This window comes from Syzygium oleosum, unplaced genomic scaffold (genome assembly GCF_021117445.2).
Source record: "Syzygium oleosum isolate NSW1041296 unplaced genomic scaffold, Sole_v2.1 Sole_v2.20, whole genome shotgun sequence".
NCBI classification, from domain to species: Eukaryota; Viridiplantae; Streptophyta; class Magnoliopsida; order Myrtales; family Myrtaceae; genus Syzygium; species Syzygium oleosum.
This window is the reverse complement of record NW_026607504.1, coordinates 2,974,384-2,993,126: the sequence shown is the minus strand read 5'-3', so window position 1 is coordinate 2,993,126 and position 18,743 is coordinate 2,974,384. Positions and strand designations below refer to the sequence as shown.

Genomic DNA, 18,743 nt, shown 5'->3' with positions numbered 1-18,743 from the left:
CACAAACAGATTTTACCTTCTTCATGTTTATCCTTTTGCCAGTTTTATAGTCTCCTCGGAGCTTACTAGCTAAAGTAGGTTCCATCACTAGACGCAGTTGTTCAGCCAACTCCTGAGACAGTCTCGTAGTACGCAATTCATATCTAGTCCAAAGAGAGGCGGCATCGTCTCTTGCGTCGCTGGAAATATCTTGGGAATCTGGGCCATTTTGCAGATTGTCAACGCCAATAGACATTTCACCGAGCTGAAGAATGTCATCGCTCGTAGGTACTTTGTTGATACGAACCAAGCTCTCGGACAAATTTCCAGGATTACTTTCACGAGGATCCTGGCCATGAGGAGATCCTTCGTTAGGCAACTTGTCCAAGTCAGAGACCAATGAGGACTCCTCAGATTTTTTCCTCGTGATTGAAGCAAAATTGTGTCTAGGCTCTTCTGAACTCTGCATCTCAGTTTCCATCTCGGCAACTTCATCAGTACGGTCTACTGCAGAATTCTTTTCATTGACCATGTCGCCATCAATTTGGTGCTCAATCTGTTCGGCGGTTGCAGGTCCCAACGCTTGCGCTGTCCCCTTCTCACCCTCAGAAACAAAAGCATACTCATCTGCATTTCCATCCTCCATCTCATCCTGTGCCTCCTTTTTGTCTTCTTGAATATCAACAGGAATTTTCGCTCTCTCTTTCCAACCTTCGAGTGCATCCCCTATGCTGCGATAGGGATTTGGCTGTGGTCTTTGAAGAGGTGACGGCTCATCCATAGGTAGCTGATGTTTCGGTCGATCATCACTTAATTTACCACCTTGTGATGAATCGGGAACCGTAACTTCAGGTTCAGTACCAGAAGGCGAGTTTCTGCCAGGAGCTACTTCATTTTGAGTATTGCCGCTATTGGACCAGTTCATTTCTGGCCTTTCATTCGCTGAATCTGATGCTCCCAAGTCACACCTCAGTTGTACCCCTGAATCTGCCGTAGGGACATAATCATCGTCTTTCCTGGAACTTTCTTTACTTGGAAAGTCTTTCTCTGCTGTTAAATCCATCGCTTGACTATCATCAGAGGCAGCATCTCCATCATCCTTTCGAGAAGTTTCAGTTGCTTGCTCAATGTCTGCCTCCTCTAAACTTTCATCCATAGCATCAGTATTCTCTTGCTGATATCCGTTTTCTACCGGTTCATCTTGCTCTTCTTGACCTGCTTCTTCCATGGCATCGATATCGTTTACTTCGTCATCAATCTGCATGCCCTCTTCAGAGGTTTGATTCAACTCATTGACCTCTAATCCAGAGATATCCATATCTGCTTTTTCGTCTTCCATATTTGTGTCCATATCCTCCACATCAACGAGATTATCCTTATCTGCAGCAGCATCATTTGTTTCACCGGCATTATTACTGTGAGCTTCATCCGGCACCGTTGGGCCTTCTTCCTTTGCTCTGAGTTCCCTTTGGTTCTCATCTCTATCTCTAACTGAAGGTCCAGATTCATGCTTCTCATTTCCCTTTTCTTGGCTGTTATCATCATCCTTGTTCCAAAGTCTCTCGTCGACAACCTCACTGTCATCGCCATTTTTTCCCATTGCAGATTCAAGTTCCTCACCATCGCTGTTGTCAGTGTCGTCCTCCGTGGAATCCTGACTCACGCTAAACGTATCAGCTGCAAAATCCTGCTCCATTTCAATCCCTTTCTCATTCTTGTTTGGGACTTCTGTGGAGGCATTTTGTTCTTCACCTGGCTGTGAGAATCGAACAAAAAGGTATTAAATAATACAAATTTGGTACAAGGCGTGAAAGGGGGATGGTCAAGAACTGTATCTTTACCTTTGCAGAATCCCCAAGAAGCTGATCCTCATCAATTATTTGATCACTCACATCATTGATCCCTTCCCCCTCACCCATACCCGTTCCTCTATCATTCTGAGACGTGGCATGGCCACTCTCATCCTCCTGATCTTCGAGAGATGTGCCAAACCCTCTCGAGTATAACAGAGCTAGATCTTTAGCAAGTGTATGGGTCATTAAAGAGATCTGTAAGCAAGTCAGATGGGTTACCTTCGGTATAGATGGAAACACTACTCTATATAGTAGCCATTATCATCAAGTGGAATCATGCACCGACACTAAAACAAGACTTACTGTTCTGTTCACACTCAAAAGATCTCTCAGAAGAGCATTCCCGAAATCCAAAAGTACGTTCAACATTGCGCGCAATTTGTTAAAATACAACCCAATTTGCAAAGACAGCCCCGCATTTCCTTGACCAGGGAAATTAATTAATTTTTCCTGTAAATTCAGAAGATAAGAACAAGTTATGATCTCCTCGAGTAATTTTTTACAAAGAGGAAATACAGTGTTCACATACCGCCAGACAAATTGCTCTAAAAGTATTGTCACATAATGGCCCTATGTTTAAATCTGTTGCACAAGCTTTGAACAGAGTTTTCCATGAGGTGATATTCTGTTGTGATTCTTTAGAAAGATCACAACCATCACAGACTGAGGTAAGTTTCTGCAACACGTGCATGACATGTTCGTATGCCACTGTTAAGGCCCCACGAAATTCCGCTTCAAGTTCAGAGTAGAGTGAAGATGTCGACTCCATCCTCGCTCCTAAGGCGAATGTGAATTGTTCCTGCATCTGTTTCCCCTGATAAAAGAAAAGCATATAGGCATTGTAAACATACTGCAGTCCTATTAGAAATAGTTCGAAATTTATTACCAAATCCATGGAGGACGGTATCCATGTCAATCTATAAGTCAAGCTCAAATGATTAGAAAGAAAAGCAGCACAGCAAATCCACCCTTTTCTTTAGAATCCAAAGAAGACAAGGGGATGAACACAGAGAAGGCTCTTCAACATTTTCTTATCTCAAAGTTCCCCAAAAGAAGGCAAGCCGATCCATCCGAAGGACTCTTAGAAACAAGTTGTACACAATTCAAGCTCATCTGAAATATCAGTCTAATGTATCTTGAAATCATTACCATGTCACAATTTACCCCAAATTTTATGCTGTAGATGAATAGTTAATCACTTCAGATATTCCATTGAAAAATCAATCATGGCGCAGATCGCCACCATATCATGAGACAACAATCGTTTCCTTCATCCACATTTTCATCACAATACGTCACGAATTATCCCATTTAGTACTTAAATACACATTACACATCCCTGTAGTTTGCTTCTAAATTTGGTACTTCAATACACATTACACATCACAAGTCAACTCCAATCATAGGCCATACATATATTACAATCAAGCCAATTGGCTTAATTTCCAATACTTTATTATAGCTGCCTCTCAGACAATAAAACTCTTAACTCACTACGGTCAGGATGCGGTCCCGCTACTTTGACAGGTCTAGATGATGACAAAACCAAAGCTCTGATATAAGTGGCATTTCCTTCTCCATTTTCTCAAAGTTACTTTCATCCTTATGTTTAACAAAGGCAGGCATAGGATATGCTCGAAATAATATAGAGTAAACAAGCTTAAGCAAGGAAAGAAATATGTTGAAGTATTATCCCACATCGATTGACAACGGGTCCTAAATGCTCTTTATATTCATGTGGTCTCCCTCCACCTAATAGCTTAAGCTTTTGGGTTGGACTTTCTAACAAAATAAAAACTTACTTATTACTAAGAAGTCCAGAAAAGCATAAATACCTGCTTGAGTATGTAATCCAGACAACCGAGCAGTATGAACCTGACAGAGCTTCCATCACGACATTGATTGCGAAATGAAATGAGATGCTCCTCAAACTCCTTTAGCACCTCAAAATTCTGGAATACCAGCCTTTCCTCATCTGTTGAAATTACAAGAGCATCCAAGGATCTATTGAGTATGTTTACAACTCCATCACGACCGAGAAGACTATGATCCAATGCTTCCTGTAATTAAGTTCACGTGAATCTCCAGACTAAAATAGCTACAGTTCTAAAATAGAAGTATTGAGCACATTGAAAGCAAAAAGAGCACCTTAGATTTGTGAATGACCGGAATGAACCTCTCAAAAAAGGTTCGAATTTCATTTGCAGCAGCACGAACACTTTGACAGTTATTCAGATGAGTGTTCTGCACCTCTTTTAGCAACAGCGAACCATCACGTAACATGGCCCACAAGCTGTCAAACAGTTGCTGCACATACAAAAGAGATGCATCAGACCACATTTCTAATATGTCAGCATGGGGCAATGATATAGATTGAAAGACACAGCCAACCTTTTGTTGCCACAAGCATTCCAATGTGGCATGCTGATTCCTAGCAATGGTGCACTCCAGAGGTGAATCGGAAGATACATGTTCAAGAGTAGATACACATCCACGCAAGCACTTCATATGATGAGCTAAATCATACATGGCATCCCGCTGCTCTTCCTGAATGACTATTAGATGGCACACGAAAGAGAACGATCGAGTGACCTACAAAAGGTGAATGGATGTATGATATGACAAGTAGTTTGACTTGTAGAAGATGCCTCATCAATAAACAGGACCAAATCCAATGCAAGGACAAGCTACGCAACTATTAAGGTTCACCGAATAGCTAACCATTGCACTCGAGGGTAGCTGTTCTTACGAGATAATTGGTTTACTTTTTTATCTTTCTTATAGCATATAAAAATGAAAATAATATTTGTGTAGATGAGCACAAGAAATTTCGTTAGGTGGTACCAAAACTGATCACATGTTTTAACTGGACTATTTTGTAGTTGTTTTAACGAAGGTGGTGCCTGGCACAGGTGAGGTGCAGTCTTCCATTTCCTGTCTAAAACTACCTGTTCAAGAGTGAAATCTTTGTGGAAGTTCAAACGAATATGCTGTAGAAGCTGCATTGATGCAATGCTCTTGAAGTAGTATTCGTTGGCTATCTTCCATTCACTATCGAGCGTGTCAATTGGAACGCCTTGAGAATCAAAAGGAGAAGAAATGTCCACAGCCCATGATGACAGCCCACAACATGTTGACAGCAGATGCCCCATTATATGCGACGACTGATGCAACCAGCTAGAGTCCAGTTGATCCTATTATCATATGACGATCTATCAACAATCGAGACTAAAAGAATAGGAAAGAGGAAAAAAAGAGAACATGGACTTTCTGTCATTAGAACCTCGATCAACTTTGACATGTGCCTCGATAAGCCCGAGCTTTCTAAATACTTCAGGAGATCAGCCATAGCCCTTCTCTTTCGTATTGTTTTAGTCACATCTTTCCACAGATTGCCGCAATCCAATACAGCCCTAGACACATTTTCAAGAGTTGACCAAAGATCCTTCCATTCTTCCTCATAAACAACCGTCCGAGTAGCTGGACACTTCCTGATAATGTTAGCCTCTGCACAAATTATGAAACCTCAAATCCCTAATATCTCACGACGACAGAATTTAAGAACTCCTACATTACGAATAAAGAGTAACCTTCAGAATGCTTAAAGCGTGACAACAGCTCGACAGATTCAGGCGTCATCCCAGTGTGAAGATTCTCAGAAACATCATATACTTTCATCATCCAATTTGTGTACCAGACAAATCTACATGAGAAATTAACAAATTAGTATTCATAAAGAGTGTTGAGCTTATGAAGCACTCGGGATTGCAGGTGCAACCCACCCGAGAAGCGAAAGCTAATACAGCAAGTTTAGTCAACATGGTATATGATACGCATGCTCATGCAACGCAGACTGTCTCTGCCAAATACAGAATACTATATATAACTCGATCTGGTAGATTAAATTTTTATTTTTCATGTAAAAGTGGAGAAAAATAGTCTAACCGGTCTTTGTTGTTAACAGCTGTCACATCAAAAGCAGCACTCAGCATCCCTATGTTGTCATCCGGAAAAACATGTAAAAAGTTTGGAGAACGCAGACACTGAGCATCTATTCCACTTTGTCCTGTTTTTTGGTTCAGAATGGATTTCACAGATTGCTGCAGCACATCCTGGAACATACATAAAATGGAAATCCAGATGTTAGTGATTTAATTACAATGGTTTTGGCCTAGACCATACATAAAATGGAAGTCCGGAGGTTAGTGATTTAATTAAAATGGTTTTGGAAAGTCCTTCCTCGCATTTAACATATTGACAGATAAAATTTTACTCTTATCATGTTTTCCCCACAATGACAGACTAAATCTAGGTAACATGATATAAAAAGAAAAACTATCAGAAGACTCAAATCCGGATGTTTGAGATGCTCCCAGAAAACAATAAATCATTAAATGAAATCCATTTGAAAAACTGCCAGAGAAGCACTGTGAAACACATTCCACGTACGCTGTACTTTTGCATAAGCTTCCTGAACCTGTGCCTCATCCTTTTTGAAGTCTCAATTGACAAGCAGCTCTCAACACGTTCTTCCCACTTATACAGTTTCATAAGTTCTTTAATTTCCATCTCAATACTACTTCTACTAGCCTCCATATACTCCAGTATTCTGCAAATCATATCAGCATAAGCAACCAGCAAATCTCCAAAAATAAAGATTATGCAATGGAATGCAAGAAAAAAGTAATTGAAAACTCACATTGGCAGAAATTGCATGTTAAGTCCAAATAAATTGTACAGAACTTTCAGATTTTCCTTGTGACCAGAACTGCAAATCAATAGAAAAGAAAGTACATTATGCGCTAGAAACAATACGAGATTAACAACACCGGCATAATTGCATATGCCAACAAGATTAAAGATGGTCTTTGGACCTCTTCTCTGGAGTCTAAGGATGGAATGAATACTTTCCTTGCTTAAAGCATTTATTCCATGTAAAAAACAAACAGTGAAGTACTAGGTAGATTCACCACTATACCAAGCATTGCACATGTTATACCTTGAATATATTCCAAGTCGTAGACCTGTGTTGATTTGACCATGAAAAGCAAGAATCAACTGGATACGTCTTCTAAATTCACCTACATTTGATGTCTGAATGAAGTCCTCCAAACTGCATTTTCTATTTTTTGTTAGATGCAACCACTCAAAAAACACTAGATTTCTTTAATACACATCCAGTAACTATTTTTTTAGTACCTTTGTATCGTAGACTCGTCATATGAAGAAATATCAGCAGAATGACTATAAATAACCGTATATAACGGGAACCAAAGCTGCAAAAAAACGAATGGACAAACAATAAGGAAAAAAACTCTTGAGAGAGAAAAAAGATGGTTAAAAATAGTAGGAGACCAAAAGGTTAATTCTGTTGGGAAATAGCTGCGAGGTAGATGTATTCATCCCTGAATATTTTCTCTAGCTTTTCCTAATTTAGTAGGAGAACATGAATCAAAGACCTGCCTCATTAGTCTTTTGTAAGCAAGTTGCCAAAAGTTTTATCTAGCAACAAAAAAAATTAACAGTTTAATTTCTTTTTGCACTAGACTACTTTACCAAGAGAAGCAATACAACTATACTGAGGCCACTGCTAAGATCATTTAACCAGTTTAAAGTTGCAAGATAACCTAAGATAAATAGGATCTCCATTTTCCAAAGTAATAGAGAAAGGGCCCACAATCTCGATAAAGAAGAAACTTAAATGCGCAGAGAACCGCAGAAGCACAACGTCTAGCTACTTACCCTCGTAAATTAGATAAAAAAACCATATTCACAACCTAGTTTGCTATCAAACATCATTTTAATTTTGTAAGCCCCACAAAATTCTGTAGCTCAGCTTACCTTCGCAGCATTCATGTCATACTGATCCTGCACCTCATCTAGCAATACTGGCCAACACTCAAATTCCTTCTTTTGCCATGAGGACACCAAACCAACAATAGGCTCCAGTTGATCTAAGAAAACATTTAAGAAGAGGAGCCAGAAAATTATATATAAGCAGAATATCAGCCTTTTTAAAAGGCAGAAGAATATGAAAATATTTATTACCAAAGGACATACCAGATAGAGACAATCTGGGCATACTATCGTGTAATACATGAGCCCGGTTGAGCAAGAACTGCAGTCCTGAAAGAGCCTTTAAAGGGAGGGAAAAAAAATAATGTGTCTTATCCAGAGCGGAAAATACAAAGAAAAGATCCAACCTCAGTGCTATGTCTTGACATGGTTATGTACCTTCAGTTGGTTTAACTGAAATAACCTTATCTAGTGAATGCACAGAACAAAATTATTGATCTACTAGCAACCAACCAAATGTTTAGTCCTTGCAATCTTGTATTCTGCATCATTTGACCTTTCCATACAGAAAAGACTGTGTTGTCATTACCTTAGCCAGAGGAGTATTAACAGGAAGTGCCAACAGCATTCTAATCACATCCAAAATTTTCTGAAGTCCAGGATGATCTTCCCACTCGCTCATAAGAGCAAGAATGACCTTTTCCAATGGGAGGAGGAGCTTGACCATTTTATCCATATCGCGCACATTTGAATCCTATATGATGCAACCAACATGTAAGTAGTACTACATATAGTCATGCTTTTCAACCACAGTCCAGATTGCAGAGGCAGCAACAAAAGCAAAACCTTATAAAAATTATATCCACGGCCAGAGGGAGTGGATGAAACATGACTCAAAGAAAGATTAAGCAAGTGCTCCGGCATAAGCCTTGTGTCCAAACTAGCAAGATTGGGACTTCCTAAATCTGAAACAAGAACAGGTAAAGTAAAGTTGAGTTTCCAGGGTAAAAAAGAAACCATTTATCGGTACCAAACAAGAAAAATTGCTACCTTTGATCATTCCTGCTCCCAATCTGTAAGATTCCATGAAGTTTCTCAAAATGTTTTCATCAGACATTCTAAAACTTCCAGGCTGAGAAAAGAAATAATCAATTCATACATGGTGTGAAAGAATGTCTAATCATTAAAGAAATTGGTCCACCAAAATTTAAGTCCAGAGCAAGCACATGAAAAAAGGCAAATCGCATTAGGGAACATATGTTTAGACAATCACATAGTCTGATAAATAAAAAATCTAATGGTTAAATCAAACAGCCTCTAAAACCCAAGCACGCTGACACGTGACTACATGAATACCAAGATGTCAAAAGAGTGGTTTATCTCCCAAACCTTGTGCTATATCCATAAGACATAAAAAAATATTTCTGCATGGAGAAGCGATATAGGAGATTTTCTGGATGCAGGGGTCAAAGTTTCTCGAAACTTATGCAGCATCTAATTCTCTATTAATATCAAGACAGAAATTAGAATCTTTTTAGAAGATTCTTCTTATCCCTGGAACTCACTGTATTCACATTATTCTCTAGTGATGATTACTCCATTGACTTGCCCCAAACAATCTAAATTTCATCACAGCAAATAAATGCCTTCTGTTCTGCGAAGAACAAGTACTGAGAAGTGTAAAGAAAGACTGCTTCCACCACAACATGATCTCAGTAAATTCCAGATTATGGACTATTTAATAGCAAGGAAATAAGGCTAGCAAAGGGCGGTAAACAAGCAAAATCATTCCAGAGTAGAGGGATATGTATCATAGCCTCAATTACAATAGAACCTGTAATGTCAAAGGAAAATTAACTCACTGCAACACGAAGATCGATCGACCCAAATAATTGATTGTGGATTTGAACCATGTCACTCAAAATAGGTTCTTGAATGGAACTCCATGCATCATCCACACTTTCAACCTCGTTGGCCTGTACATAAAGACAACAAACACTAATAAAAGTGCTCCGATAAAACAAGAATGACAAACAAACATGGAAGCATTACCCTTTCAGTGCTTTCTTCTTCCGCAGCCAACTGCTGCCACTCTAGAAAGCTTTCGCTTGCAAATGACTGTCCAAGACTAGCTATGTTTACTTCAACAACAGTGTCAATGTCAAATGCTCGAGGTTTAAATTTGAATTGCTGAGAAGAAGATTCTTCTTTTATTTTTGCCTTAACTTTCATGGCCATCCAAAGGTTGGCAAATGTGGCAAAGATTTTCTCCATTATCTGAATCCGAAAAAACATTGGATGAAGTCTAACCATCAAGCACATGCATAAAGATAACTAAATAGGACTTGAGATGCTCCTCCCAGACAATCAATCAGCGAAACATATACCATGAATGATGAGTCACTCATAAGTCGTGAATTAGCCACATAATGAGCAATCCGAACAAGAATGTTGTGTTGAACAGAGGCTTTAAGTTGCTGGGTGGATACGTCCTACAAGGTAAATCCATACGAGTCAGGAGATGATTGTAGAAAATTTAGCACTAAAAACAATTCAAATACTTCACGTACCATTTCATCAGCATCAATGACACATGCAACAGAAACCAACTTCTCGAGCAGTGTCACATCTGCTGATGACAAAATTGATGGAAAATCTAGTTCATATGATGAGACGTCAAGCAGCCCACTGATGAGTTTGACATCAACAGATTTGTTTGATCCACATCTAGGGAATCTCATAAACATGTGAAGAGTTTCCTGTGAAGGACCATTAGATGAGCTCTACAACATGCATATACAATATCACCATCAAGACTAGACATGAATTTTTACATACCAAAACTTGCTCCATATTGTCCTCCAGTAGCTTCTTCAGAAAACTTCCCTTTAAGATACTCGACAAAACTAAAGATAAGCCTAACTTGATCTCGTAGACTGCAACTTGAACTGGCTGAACTATATCAAGATACTCAATGTACTCACGTGACATTCGATCAATAAAGGAGGTTGAAGTTTTCTGAAAATCAGAGAAACAGGAGCAACCTTTAGAAAGCAAATGTAGACAGTAAACCAATTGAAAATACACTCAAGTCAAACCTGCCAATCGCAGACTTGCTGGATAATCTGAACTGAATCTGTCTCTTCAATATTGCTCAACAAGAGCATCAATGATTTGACTAGAACAGAAAAATCATTTAATTCGCCTCTTAACTTTCTGTATTTCCTAGGATCTGAGCGAAACACAACCTGAGCCAAAAGAATAGCAGTCAAGAAAATAGAAAAGCAAAATAAAAGCAGAATAGCTGATTGGGAATATAACGACGCAAATATTAATGCAAGATTGTGAATAAAGAACTGACAAGCCATCTTGCAGAATAACCTATACAAATGACTCCATGCGCAAATTGCAATAGCAAGGTAGCACAAATAATTATGACAGATGCTCGTATCATAAACAAGTTTAAAAGAGACCACAAAATCAGCAAGTTATCCACTTGTTAACAGATAATGTTGACAAAAAGAAAGAAGAAAAACACTCCCTTCCATACCTTTCTTTGATTCCTGTCACGTTCTCTCTCTAGATGCTCTAAAACTTGCAATCTCTGCTTATCATCCTGTCTTGCGGAGAAACTCCCAGCTAAATAATTGCACTCTTTTCTCACCTACAAGTTATTGGGGAATAGAATGTTAAAGTTTCCTAGCATATGTATAATAAAACCAGCTTCGTGCAGTTATTAAAACCAAGAACCGACAAAATTATTAAGCAGATTCTCTAGACAGCTACCTCTATTTCAAGTTCAAGCAAAGAAATCTTCTTTGCTAGGAATGACTGCTTACAAGAGTACTTCAGTGCAGGATCCAAATCATCAGAGTTAACCAAGAGATGATACCGCACGCCACCGATATGTAACCATGCATGTCCAAGGTATTGAACATCTATCACATTATAAATGATAAGATAAAATCAAACAATGCAAGCCATAAAGTTCAGTGAAATGGATGTATATGTAGCATTTATAATATTCCAAACCGAAGAACTAAAATAACATACAATCGTCAGAACGTGAGCAGTGAACATAAAGTTCTCTAAAGGCTGGCTCAATGGAAGTTTGCATCAAATGTCTCAGTCCTTCATGGCTTGATGACAAAATAAGTGTGCTCAGCAGCTGAATGCTATTTTCCTGTCAACCCAAATGCAGTTTTAACTAAATCATTACAAGTAAAAGCACCAAGATGGAAATAAACCATCAACATCTATCTTATATTCATAAATATCGAATTGTAAAAAAATGGTTCCATTGTAAATTCCATTAGAAATTGCAAGTTACATAATGAAGTTGTCGAGTGTACCTTCACTCCACTTTCATGTAATGAATAAATGATAGACTTGATCTCAGCAAATTTTTCTGGATGAAAAGATTTCTGGTGGGCAAATATGATCTGGAAGGGGGACAAAATCATCAGAGTAATGCAAACCATGACAAAAGCATCAACTGAAGAAAAATAAAGACCTACCTGTGATAAGAGCACTCGAGCAGAAGATAGGAGAAAACTAAGTATATCTGTCTCTGGCGGAGTACTTCTCCAAATATCGGATGAAGCAACTCTAACCTTCAGACAGTGTGCAGAATAATCCTTGACAGTAAACGAACGTTGCCTGATTTTTTATTTTTGCGGGTGAGGCAGGTGGAGCAGAGCAGATATTGTTAGAACAACCGTTGAGACCAATAGTTGTACGAGAAAATTATTAATTGGTGCCATAAAACATATAACAAGAATTCTTTTCAGGATACTCATACTAAACAAATGAGACATAAAACCTGTTATCCAGTACCACCAGACGAAAGCAGATGTAAGTCAGTGATACCAGCAACAACAACAACCAAGTCTGATTGATACCAGAAAACTAAAAATAAAGAGGACAGGATATTTTGGGATTATCATAAGGGAAGACCACGAAAAGACAGATTGATTACTGATATGCTAGCTCAACTTCAACACCACCCCCCCCCCAAACACCACCCCAATAAAAATATATACAAAATCTTTGTTTCTAAAACCTAAAGCTGCATTTGGTGGTCATCTAGACATTTATATCCTATGCATCATTCAGTAAATGTCCGAATATAACTTGGATATAGACATGCTCTCCACACACATTTCGCTGTCCACAATGCCTTTGCCCGGATCAAGTCGAGCCGCCACCTCTACCAACCTCGCAGCCTCTACCCTTGCGTTGTTGCTATCGCTCAAACCTCACAGCCGCTGTATTCAGATATTTTCCAAGCGCCACAATACCCTTTCTCCACGAACAGCTGCGAGCACCTCTATCACCCCCTTGGTGCTCGACCTCAGCTGTGCACACGGTTCAATCTCTCCCTCTGCTGTCACCACTGTTGTGATGGGGAAGGGGATGCAGCGACACCCAAGCATGAGGAGATAGAGCATGAGCACAAATCTCAGGCTCATTGTCGCTCGACCCTAGCCCTAGATCTTGGATCCAGGGCATGGTCGACCTCAGATTCGAGATCTAAGGCTCGATCATGCCAACCGAGCTCGGGCTCTACAACAACGAGGATAACTACGAGTCTGCCAAGTGGAAATCAGTGACGAGCTGCCAGCCAAGATCAGAGGCATCAGTGGAGATTGGGGTAAAATGCAGAGGACGCAAGGATGGTCAAGGGAGGAGATGATCGGTTGTCATGGTGATCATCCTTGCGTGGTGGCTGGCGATGCTAACGTTGGAGGTGTCGACAGGTGGCAAGGTGGCGCTGGTCTTGGTCGTGCAATATTTTGACATATCCGGATTATATCCCACCCCTAGGTGGGATTTTTTCATCCAGATTATATCTGGAAAATATCCAGAAAACTCCGGATTTTACATTGCCTCAAACACCAGATAGGATAAAGTTATCTTATCCAGAGTTATATCCGGCCCACCAAACATAGCCAAAGGGTAAGTCTCAATTGGTTTTGTTAAAGAATAAACTTCTGTTGGAAAGTAATTGTGTCGCTAAAAACTAGCAGATGGAAAATGTTTTAATGGCTAATGTGTGAAAGTGACAATTCTATCTCCATAACCACGGTGATCAACAGGCTGCCTCAGCTGCCAATCGCCAGTGGCGGCCTATTGAAGGTGACCGCTTCTCGCTTCCAAAAGTTTCAAATAAGATTTTCTTCTTACACACAGCCGAATGCAGAAAAATGTTACCTAGCAAATATATGAATACATTTTTTGAGCCATTGAAACAAATCAAGCCTTAGTCAACACCTTTTTAGATTTGCAGACAAACAATATGAGAAGAAACAAAGACAGTTCACTTACTGCATCTGCAATGTCATTGCTGTTCTCAAAGGCTGCATGATCACATCGGGTAATGGAATATCATAACCATCATGACTCGAGGATTTCTGCCACCCAAAGATAACTAGTTAGATAATTGAAGAATTATGGCACAGAGCCAATACCGAATGTTCTATTAGGAAGAGAGTAAATTCATGAACCAAAAAGAGAGAAATACATTTACCGTGAAGGATGGAAAGCAAAGACTCCAAAGAGATGCGTGCCACATACACCACATTTCAAGAACAATAGCCGCGATTCTCACATCAACTGTGATGCAGTAAACAGGAAAAATAATATATATATATGTATGTATATGAGAGCTGATATCATATCATAAAGATACAAAAATATTGAACAAACCTGCATCAATAGACATCCATGAATCCAATGTCCACAGAGCTTTTTGATGTGGAGAAAACATCTGTGGAGGTCTTGATGAGAAGGTTAAAGAAAAGTTCAGAGAAGACTCCAGAAGGTGAGAAACACTGCTTAGCGCCTGGATGCAAGAGATGCAAACAATATACAAATAATTAAATAATAAACAAAGGAATATTCTGACCACAATGAAAGTATAACCCAATTCCAACCAAAAAACTAACTCCCTGTGAAAAAAAACCTCTGCTAGAAAACATGAGACTGGCGAAAATGCTTCTTCCAGATGAATGATCTTTCAAAAAACAGAATCAAATACTAGATTGCCCCTAAATAAGCAAAAATTATAGGCATCTATTGGGCCGTTGACCAGAAAACAAGTACTAAAGGGATCAGTTACCATGGAAATGAAAAATGGGTTCATATTTGACAGTAAAAGCTTCATAAATTCTAAAACATGGCAAGATTTTAAGGTGTAACTGAATAGGAAATAAAGCACCGAGTACCATAAAAAATTCTGGTTCACTTATATATTAATGTTGTTGGAGGTCATCCCCATCCGCTTGCAAGATTGCATCAACCAAATTTTGCTAAGAAATAGAGATAGAGAAATAGTGAAAGTAACACCACAGCATTTGTAACAAATAATTGAATTGCAAATTTCAGTTTCTGCCTTTTGGGAGTTGAGTAGTTATTAGACAGACATTCTCTGCTAGATATTATAATGCACCCTAGACACAACTCAGTCAGGTTCACCTAAGCAACCACCTTGAAGCAATCAAAATAATGGTATATCTTCTCCTTTTTGCCTCGGGTAAAGTCCATGATATTCCTATGGTTCCATCAGCCAAAATAAATGAGATATCTAATAATATGATTTAATAGAAACAGTATCTAAAATAGGGCAATGCAATGTCGTTGTGCCAGTGATGCAACTACAAGAGAGCACTGCCCGTTAACTTTTTGTATTTAGTGCCCGTAAGATATTTTACTTAACTATTAAAAGCTCCCCAAATCATATTCGATTATAATTTCTTAATTGTCATTGAAGTAAAAAGTACATGATGTTCAGCATCAAAAGAGTGCATAAAGTTGATGTGCCATTGTATTTTCAATGCAGTTCTCCTAAACTGTTGTCATGGACCAAAACAAGAGAGGAAGGGATTACTCTTCCTGACATTTTGCTTATGAAAGGGACACATTGTCAAGCAACAAATTCAAAACTCATAGGACAATGTCTCGTACTTTTAATTCGAAAGGAGACTGGAAAGTGCCAGGACCAAAGGCGAAGATAGACAGGAGCAGGACAATGCAAAAATGCCTCTAAAACTCTCACCAAAATTCAGCTCACCCCAGTTATATGTGACAAATAACTAAACCAAGAAGCTGTAAAAGTTGGAAAGAGTATCAAATAATAGTGGATGTAGAAAAATCTAAAAATTAAACAATCTTACTTGGTGGGACTCTCCAGGACCAATCAACACAATGGATGATAAATTTTGAAGTAACTGAGTGTCAAGGAAAAAACTAGTGCAATCATTCATCGGACGGGTCTCCGTCCAACAAGAAAATCCCAGGTCAGAACACAATATCTGAGGAAGTAGAACACAACAAGCTGCTGAGTCTGCTTCAATACAGGCATCTTCATCAGATGTCATACTAGTCTCCACTTTGTGCTTCTCATATTCAAACCTTTCCAAGAGCTTCTGAAATCGACAAAACCAAGTGTGGGTTGGAGGAAAAAAAAAAGTAAAATAGTGAATTTAGGACATCTGTAGAGCAAACCTCATGGATCTCATCCAATTGCTGGACAATCAAGTTTTGATCTTCATTGCAATTATTTGATAGTTGCAATGCAAGGCAAACACCTACATGAATATTCCAGTAAGTTTTTGGGTAAGACCGCTGAATATATGGGATAAGATGAAGCTATAGATTACAAAAGAGAAATGCATCCGAAAATAACTTCAGTTATAAATTTTGTAAAAGTGATGCAGTACGAACTTATCTAGGAACATAAGCTGTTGGATGGAGGTACCATTTAATACACAAATCACAATAACAACCTCATTACAAGAGTTATAGTACTCATAGTAGTAAATTAAGTGAGCGATTTAGCTGATTAGTGAATAGGAAACCTCTGTTGCTAGAGATGATATAATTTCGTAGGGGGTGAAATAAATTTACAATAGAAATTGACTTTCTGAGAGATGGCCAAGTGGTTGCTGGCTCCCAGTCTTAGAGCAAAGAATGTGATTGCATTAAGGTCACAATCGAACAGATCAAGCAAATTCAAATTGACATAACATGGTACCTACTAGCCCAAAGCACTGGGGAGGGAAACAAAATAACTCACAATGCAACTACCAAAATGTTTTTGGAGCTTATACCTTGCATTGCCAAGATGCGGAGATCAAGACAGGAAGATGCAATGAGGTCAATGCGGTCACCAGCTGTCATAAGCAATTGGGGCAATAAATTTGAGAGTTTAGGAATTATAAATTGGTGAGGCTACAAAGGATAATCTAAGTAGAATGTCTTACAATGCTTCCAAATTGATTCACAAAGCTTGGATATGTTGAGCTGTTTATGATACACATCGGCAGAATGTGGCGATAGAGGATGCCCACAATTTACCCATAGCAAGGACTTATCAGGACGTAAGTTCCAGGAAGAGGCTCCAACCAGATTCCTACTCTCCTGTGCACAAGAAAGAATTTTAATTAGGCTTGCAGAGCTCAAAAGTAGCTGTACAGCAAAGGATATCATGCATACAGTATAAGCTTACCAGAGCAGCTATGGTTGAAGCAGCCTGTGGATGAAAAACCTGCAATTTCTCAGCAACCTTCAACAAGGAACGCCAAAAAACCAGCAAGGTCTCAAACTGGGACGACACAACACTTTCCCAAAATTGCATGTGATCTTCAAGAAGACGACTGTATAACTTGAACAGAACATCGAAGGATGGAGACTCGATAAGTATATTCAAAATCTGCTTCTCCAGGATACGCAACGATTTTAACAATGGACGTAGATTCTTAAATTCGCCAGTCAAGTTGTGCCTTTTCTCAGAAGTCCACTGTTGATAACTGTGCCGTAGCAGGACCACAGACCGAATAGCATTCCAGAGAAAGGTACTGGAAAAAGCTGAGGCATCACTCAAAGCAACTAAATCAACTAATTCAGACGAAAGCAAAGGTACTGGATGCAACTCTCTATTAATTTCACCAAGAGATCTAAGCTTGTGACTACATGACGTTATATATATCCATATAGGATGTTTCGACTCCTTTCTAAATGAAGTCAAGAAGGAACTAAAAGTCTGACAGAAGGGATGTAGTTGCGAATCAAACCAGCTGAACCAATGGAGATACAGGTTCAGATCACTGTCCGTTGCCTGCTCAATTGCCCAGTTAACAGCGAAAAGTAGCATCTTACTGGCAAGAGCCAAATCAGCCGTTGTTTTTCCACCATGACACAAAAGCCTTTGATTTGTATCCTTAGGAAACATAATCTGAAGCAACGTCTCAATATCCATCAAGTAAGGCATCGCAGAGCCACTCACACCTAAAGCTTGATCCACATAGTACCCACCATTAGTGGTTTTACATTCAAAATATGCACACCTTGCCCCAAGGAACTCAACATACATGCAGTTCTGTTTAATCGAAGTTTCTTTTGAATAGTGGACAAAGTTCCCCAAGTTCAAGGGCAATGGCCACCCTCCAGGCAAAAATAGGGGATATCCAGGATAGGCAATATGGAAGGCAGGCCCTGATAGAAATGCATGCTTTGCATGGCTGATAATAGTTTCCCCTTCAAACTCCCCAAAAGAAGATAAATAAGTATGCTCCCAACTTATTTGAAGGCTCCACAAAGGCCGGTTGCCTTCTGCAAGAAGCCGCTGGAATAACTGTATCCATCGTGCAAGCTCAAAGTTCGTGACTTGAACATGTACACGTAAACCTTCATCCCTGGCGTAAATATGTGCTTTAGCCATTGCATCCGCCAACCCACCAATGGGAATGCCTGATTCAACAAGGAACCTTTTGACGTCTTTCAGTTCCATCTCATCAACATAACATCCACTTTTCCAATCAAGCAGCCATAAAGGAGGCATCATAAATATTTCAACTCCTCTGTTCCTCATAGCTCGTGAAACATCACCATGGTTTGGGTTGACTGTGAGGAACAGTCGAAAATTAGGGTGTGGGTGAAGAACAACAGGCTTCCCATCAACTGTCCCACATTCATTAATGGTAATTGACCCACTAGGTTCCACCAAAGAGTTAATTCTATCAAGCACCTATTACAGATGGAGACAAGGGTAAAGAAAGTGAGCATAAATATGTACCTAGTCTACTAAAAAAGAAAAACAAGGTTTAAGAATACCAA

The 18,743-nt window shown here is 39.2% G+C and overlaps 1 protein-coding gene across 3 annotated transcripts in view; it reads right to left on the bottom strand.

Annotated features, from left to right (window-relative positions):
• Positions 1–18,743, bottom strand: part of LOC115691058 (midasin) — a 41,162-nt gene that overhangs the window by 1,568 nt on the left and 20,851 nt on the right. For 2 of the 3 annotated variants that reach the window (XM_056320663.1, XM_056320664.1), the window contains exons 35-73: positions 17,137–18,654; positions 16,892–17,048; positions 16,739–16,801; positions 16,134–16,216; positions 15,803–16,054; positions 14,337–14,472; positions 14,158–14,243; positions 13,956–14,041; positions 12,146–12,287; positions 11,981–12,070; positions 11,682–11,811; positions 11,415–11,566; positions 11,179–11,292; positions 10,727–10,876; positions 10,467–10,646; positions 10,199–10,387; positions 10,016–10,120; positions 9,681–9,905; positions 9,491–9,604; positions 8,679–8,760; positions 8,475–8,593; positions 8,218–8,382; positions 7,893–7,968; positions 7,674–7,786; positions 7,032–7,108; positions 6,832–6,945; positions 6,532–6,600; positions 6,282–6,441; positions 5,778–5,944; positions 5,423–5,535; positions 5,116–5,339; positions 4,781–5,026; positions 4,224–4,424; positions 3,981–4,139; positions 3,668–3,892; positions 2,362–2,646; positions 2,136–2,282; positions 1,821–2,027; positions 17–1,735 (exon numbers count right to left, since the gene is read on the bottom strand). In XM_056320663.1, coding sequence (XP_056176638.1) covers positions 17–1,735; positions 1,821–2,027; positions 2,136–2,282; positions 2,362–2,646; positions 3,668–3,892; positions 3,981–4,139; positions 4,224–4,424; positions 4,781–5,026; positions 5,116–5,339; positions 5,423–5,535; positions 5,778–5,944; positions 6,282–6,441; positions 6,532–6,600; positions 6,832–6,945; positions 7,032–7,108; positions 7,674–7,786; positions 7,893–7,968; positions 8,218–8,382; positions 8,475–8,593; positions 8,679–8,760; positions 9,491–9,604; positions 9,681–9,905; positions 10,016–10,120; positions 10,199–10,387; positions 10,467–10,646; positions 10,727–10,876; positions 11,179–11,292; positions 11,415–11,566; positions 11,682–11,811; positions 11,981–12,070; positions 12,146–12,287; positions 13,956–14,041; positions 14,158–14,243; positions 14,337–14,472; positions 15,803–16,054; positions 16,134–16,216; positions 16,739–16,801; positions 16,892–17,048; positions 17,137–18,654 — 8,640 coding nt within the window. The remainder of the gene's footprint in view (positions 1–16; positions 1,736–1,820; positions 2,028–2,135; positions 2,283–2,361; positions 2,647–3,667; positions 3,893–3,980; positions 4,140–4,223; positions 4,425–4,780; positions 5,027–5,115; positions 5,340–5,422; positions 5,536–5,777; positions 5,945–6,281; positions 6,442–6,531; positions 6,601–6,831; positions 6,946–7,031; positions 7,109–7,673; positions 7,787–7,892; positions 7,969–8,217; positions 8,383–8,474; positions 8,594–8,678; positions 8,761–9,490; positions 9,605–9,680; positions 9,906–10,015; positions 10,121–10,198; positions 10,388–10,466; positions 10,647–10,726; positions 10,877–11,178; positions 11,293–11,414; positions 11,567–11,681; positions 11,812–11,980; positions 12,071–12,145; positions 12,288–13,955; positions 14,042–14,157; positions 14,244–14,336; positions 14,473–15,802; positions 16,055–16,133; positions 16,217–16,738; positions 16,802–16,891; positions 17,049–17,136; positions 18,655–18,743) is intronic. The other variant, XM_056320665.1, reaches the window with a different exon arrangement.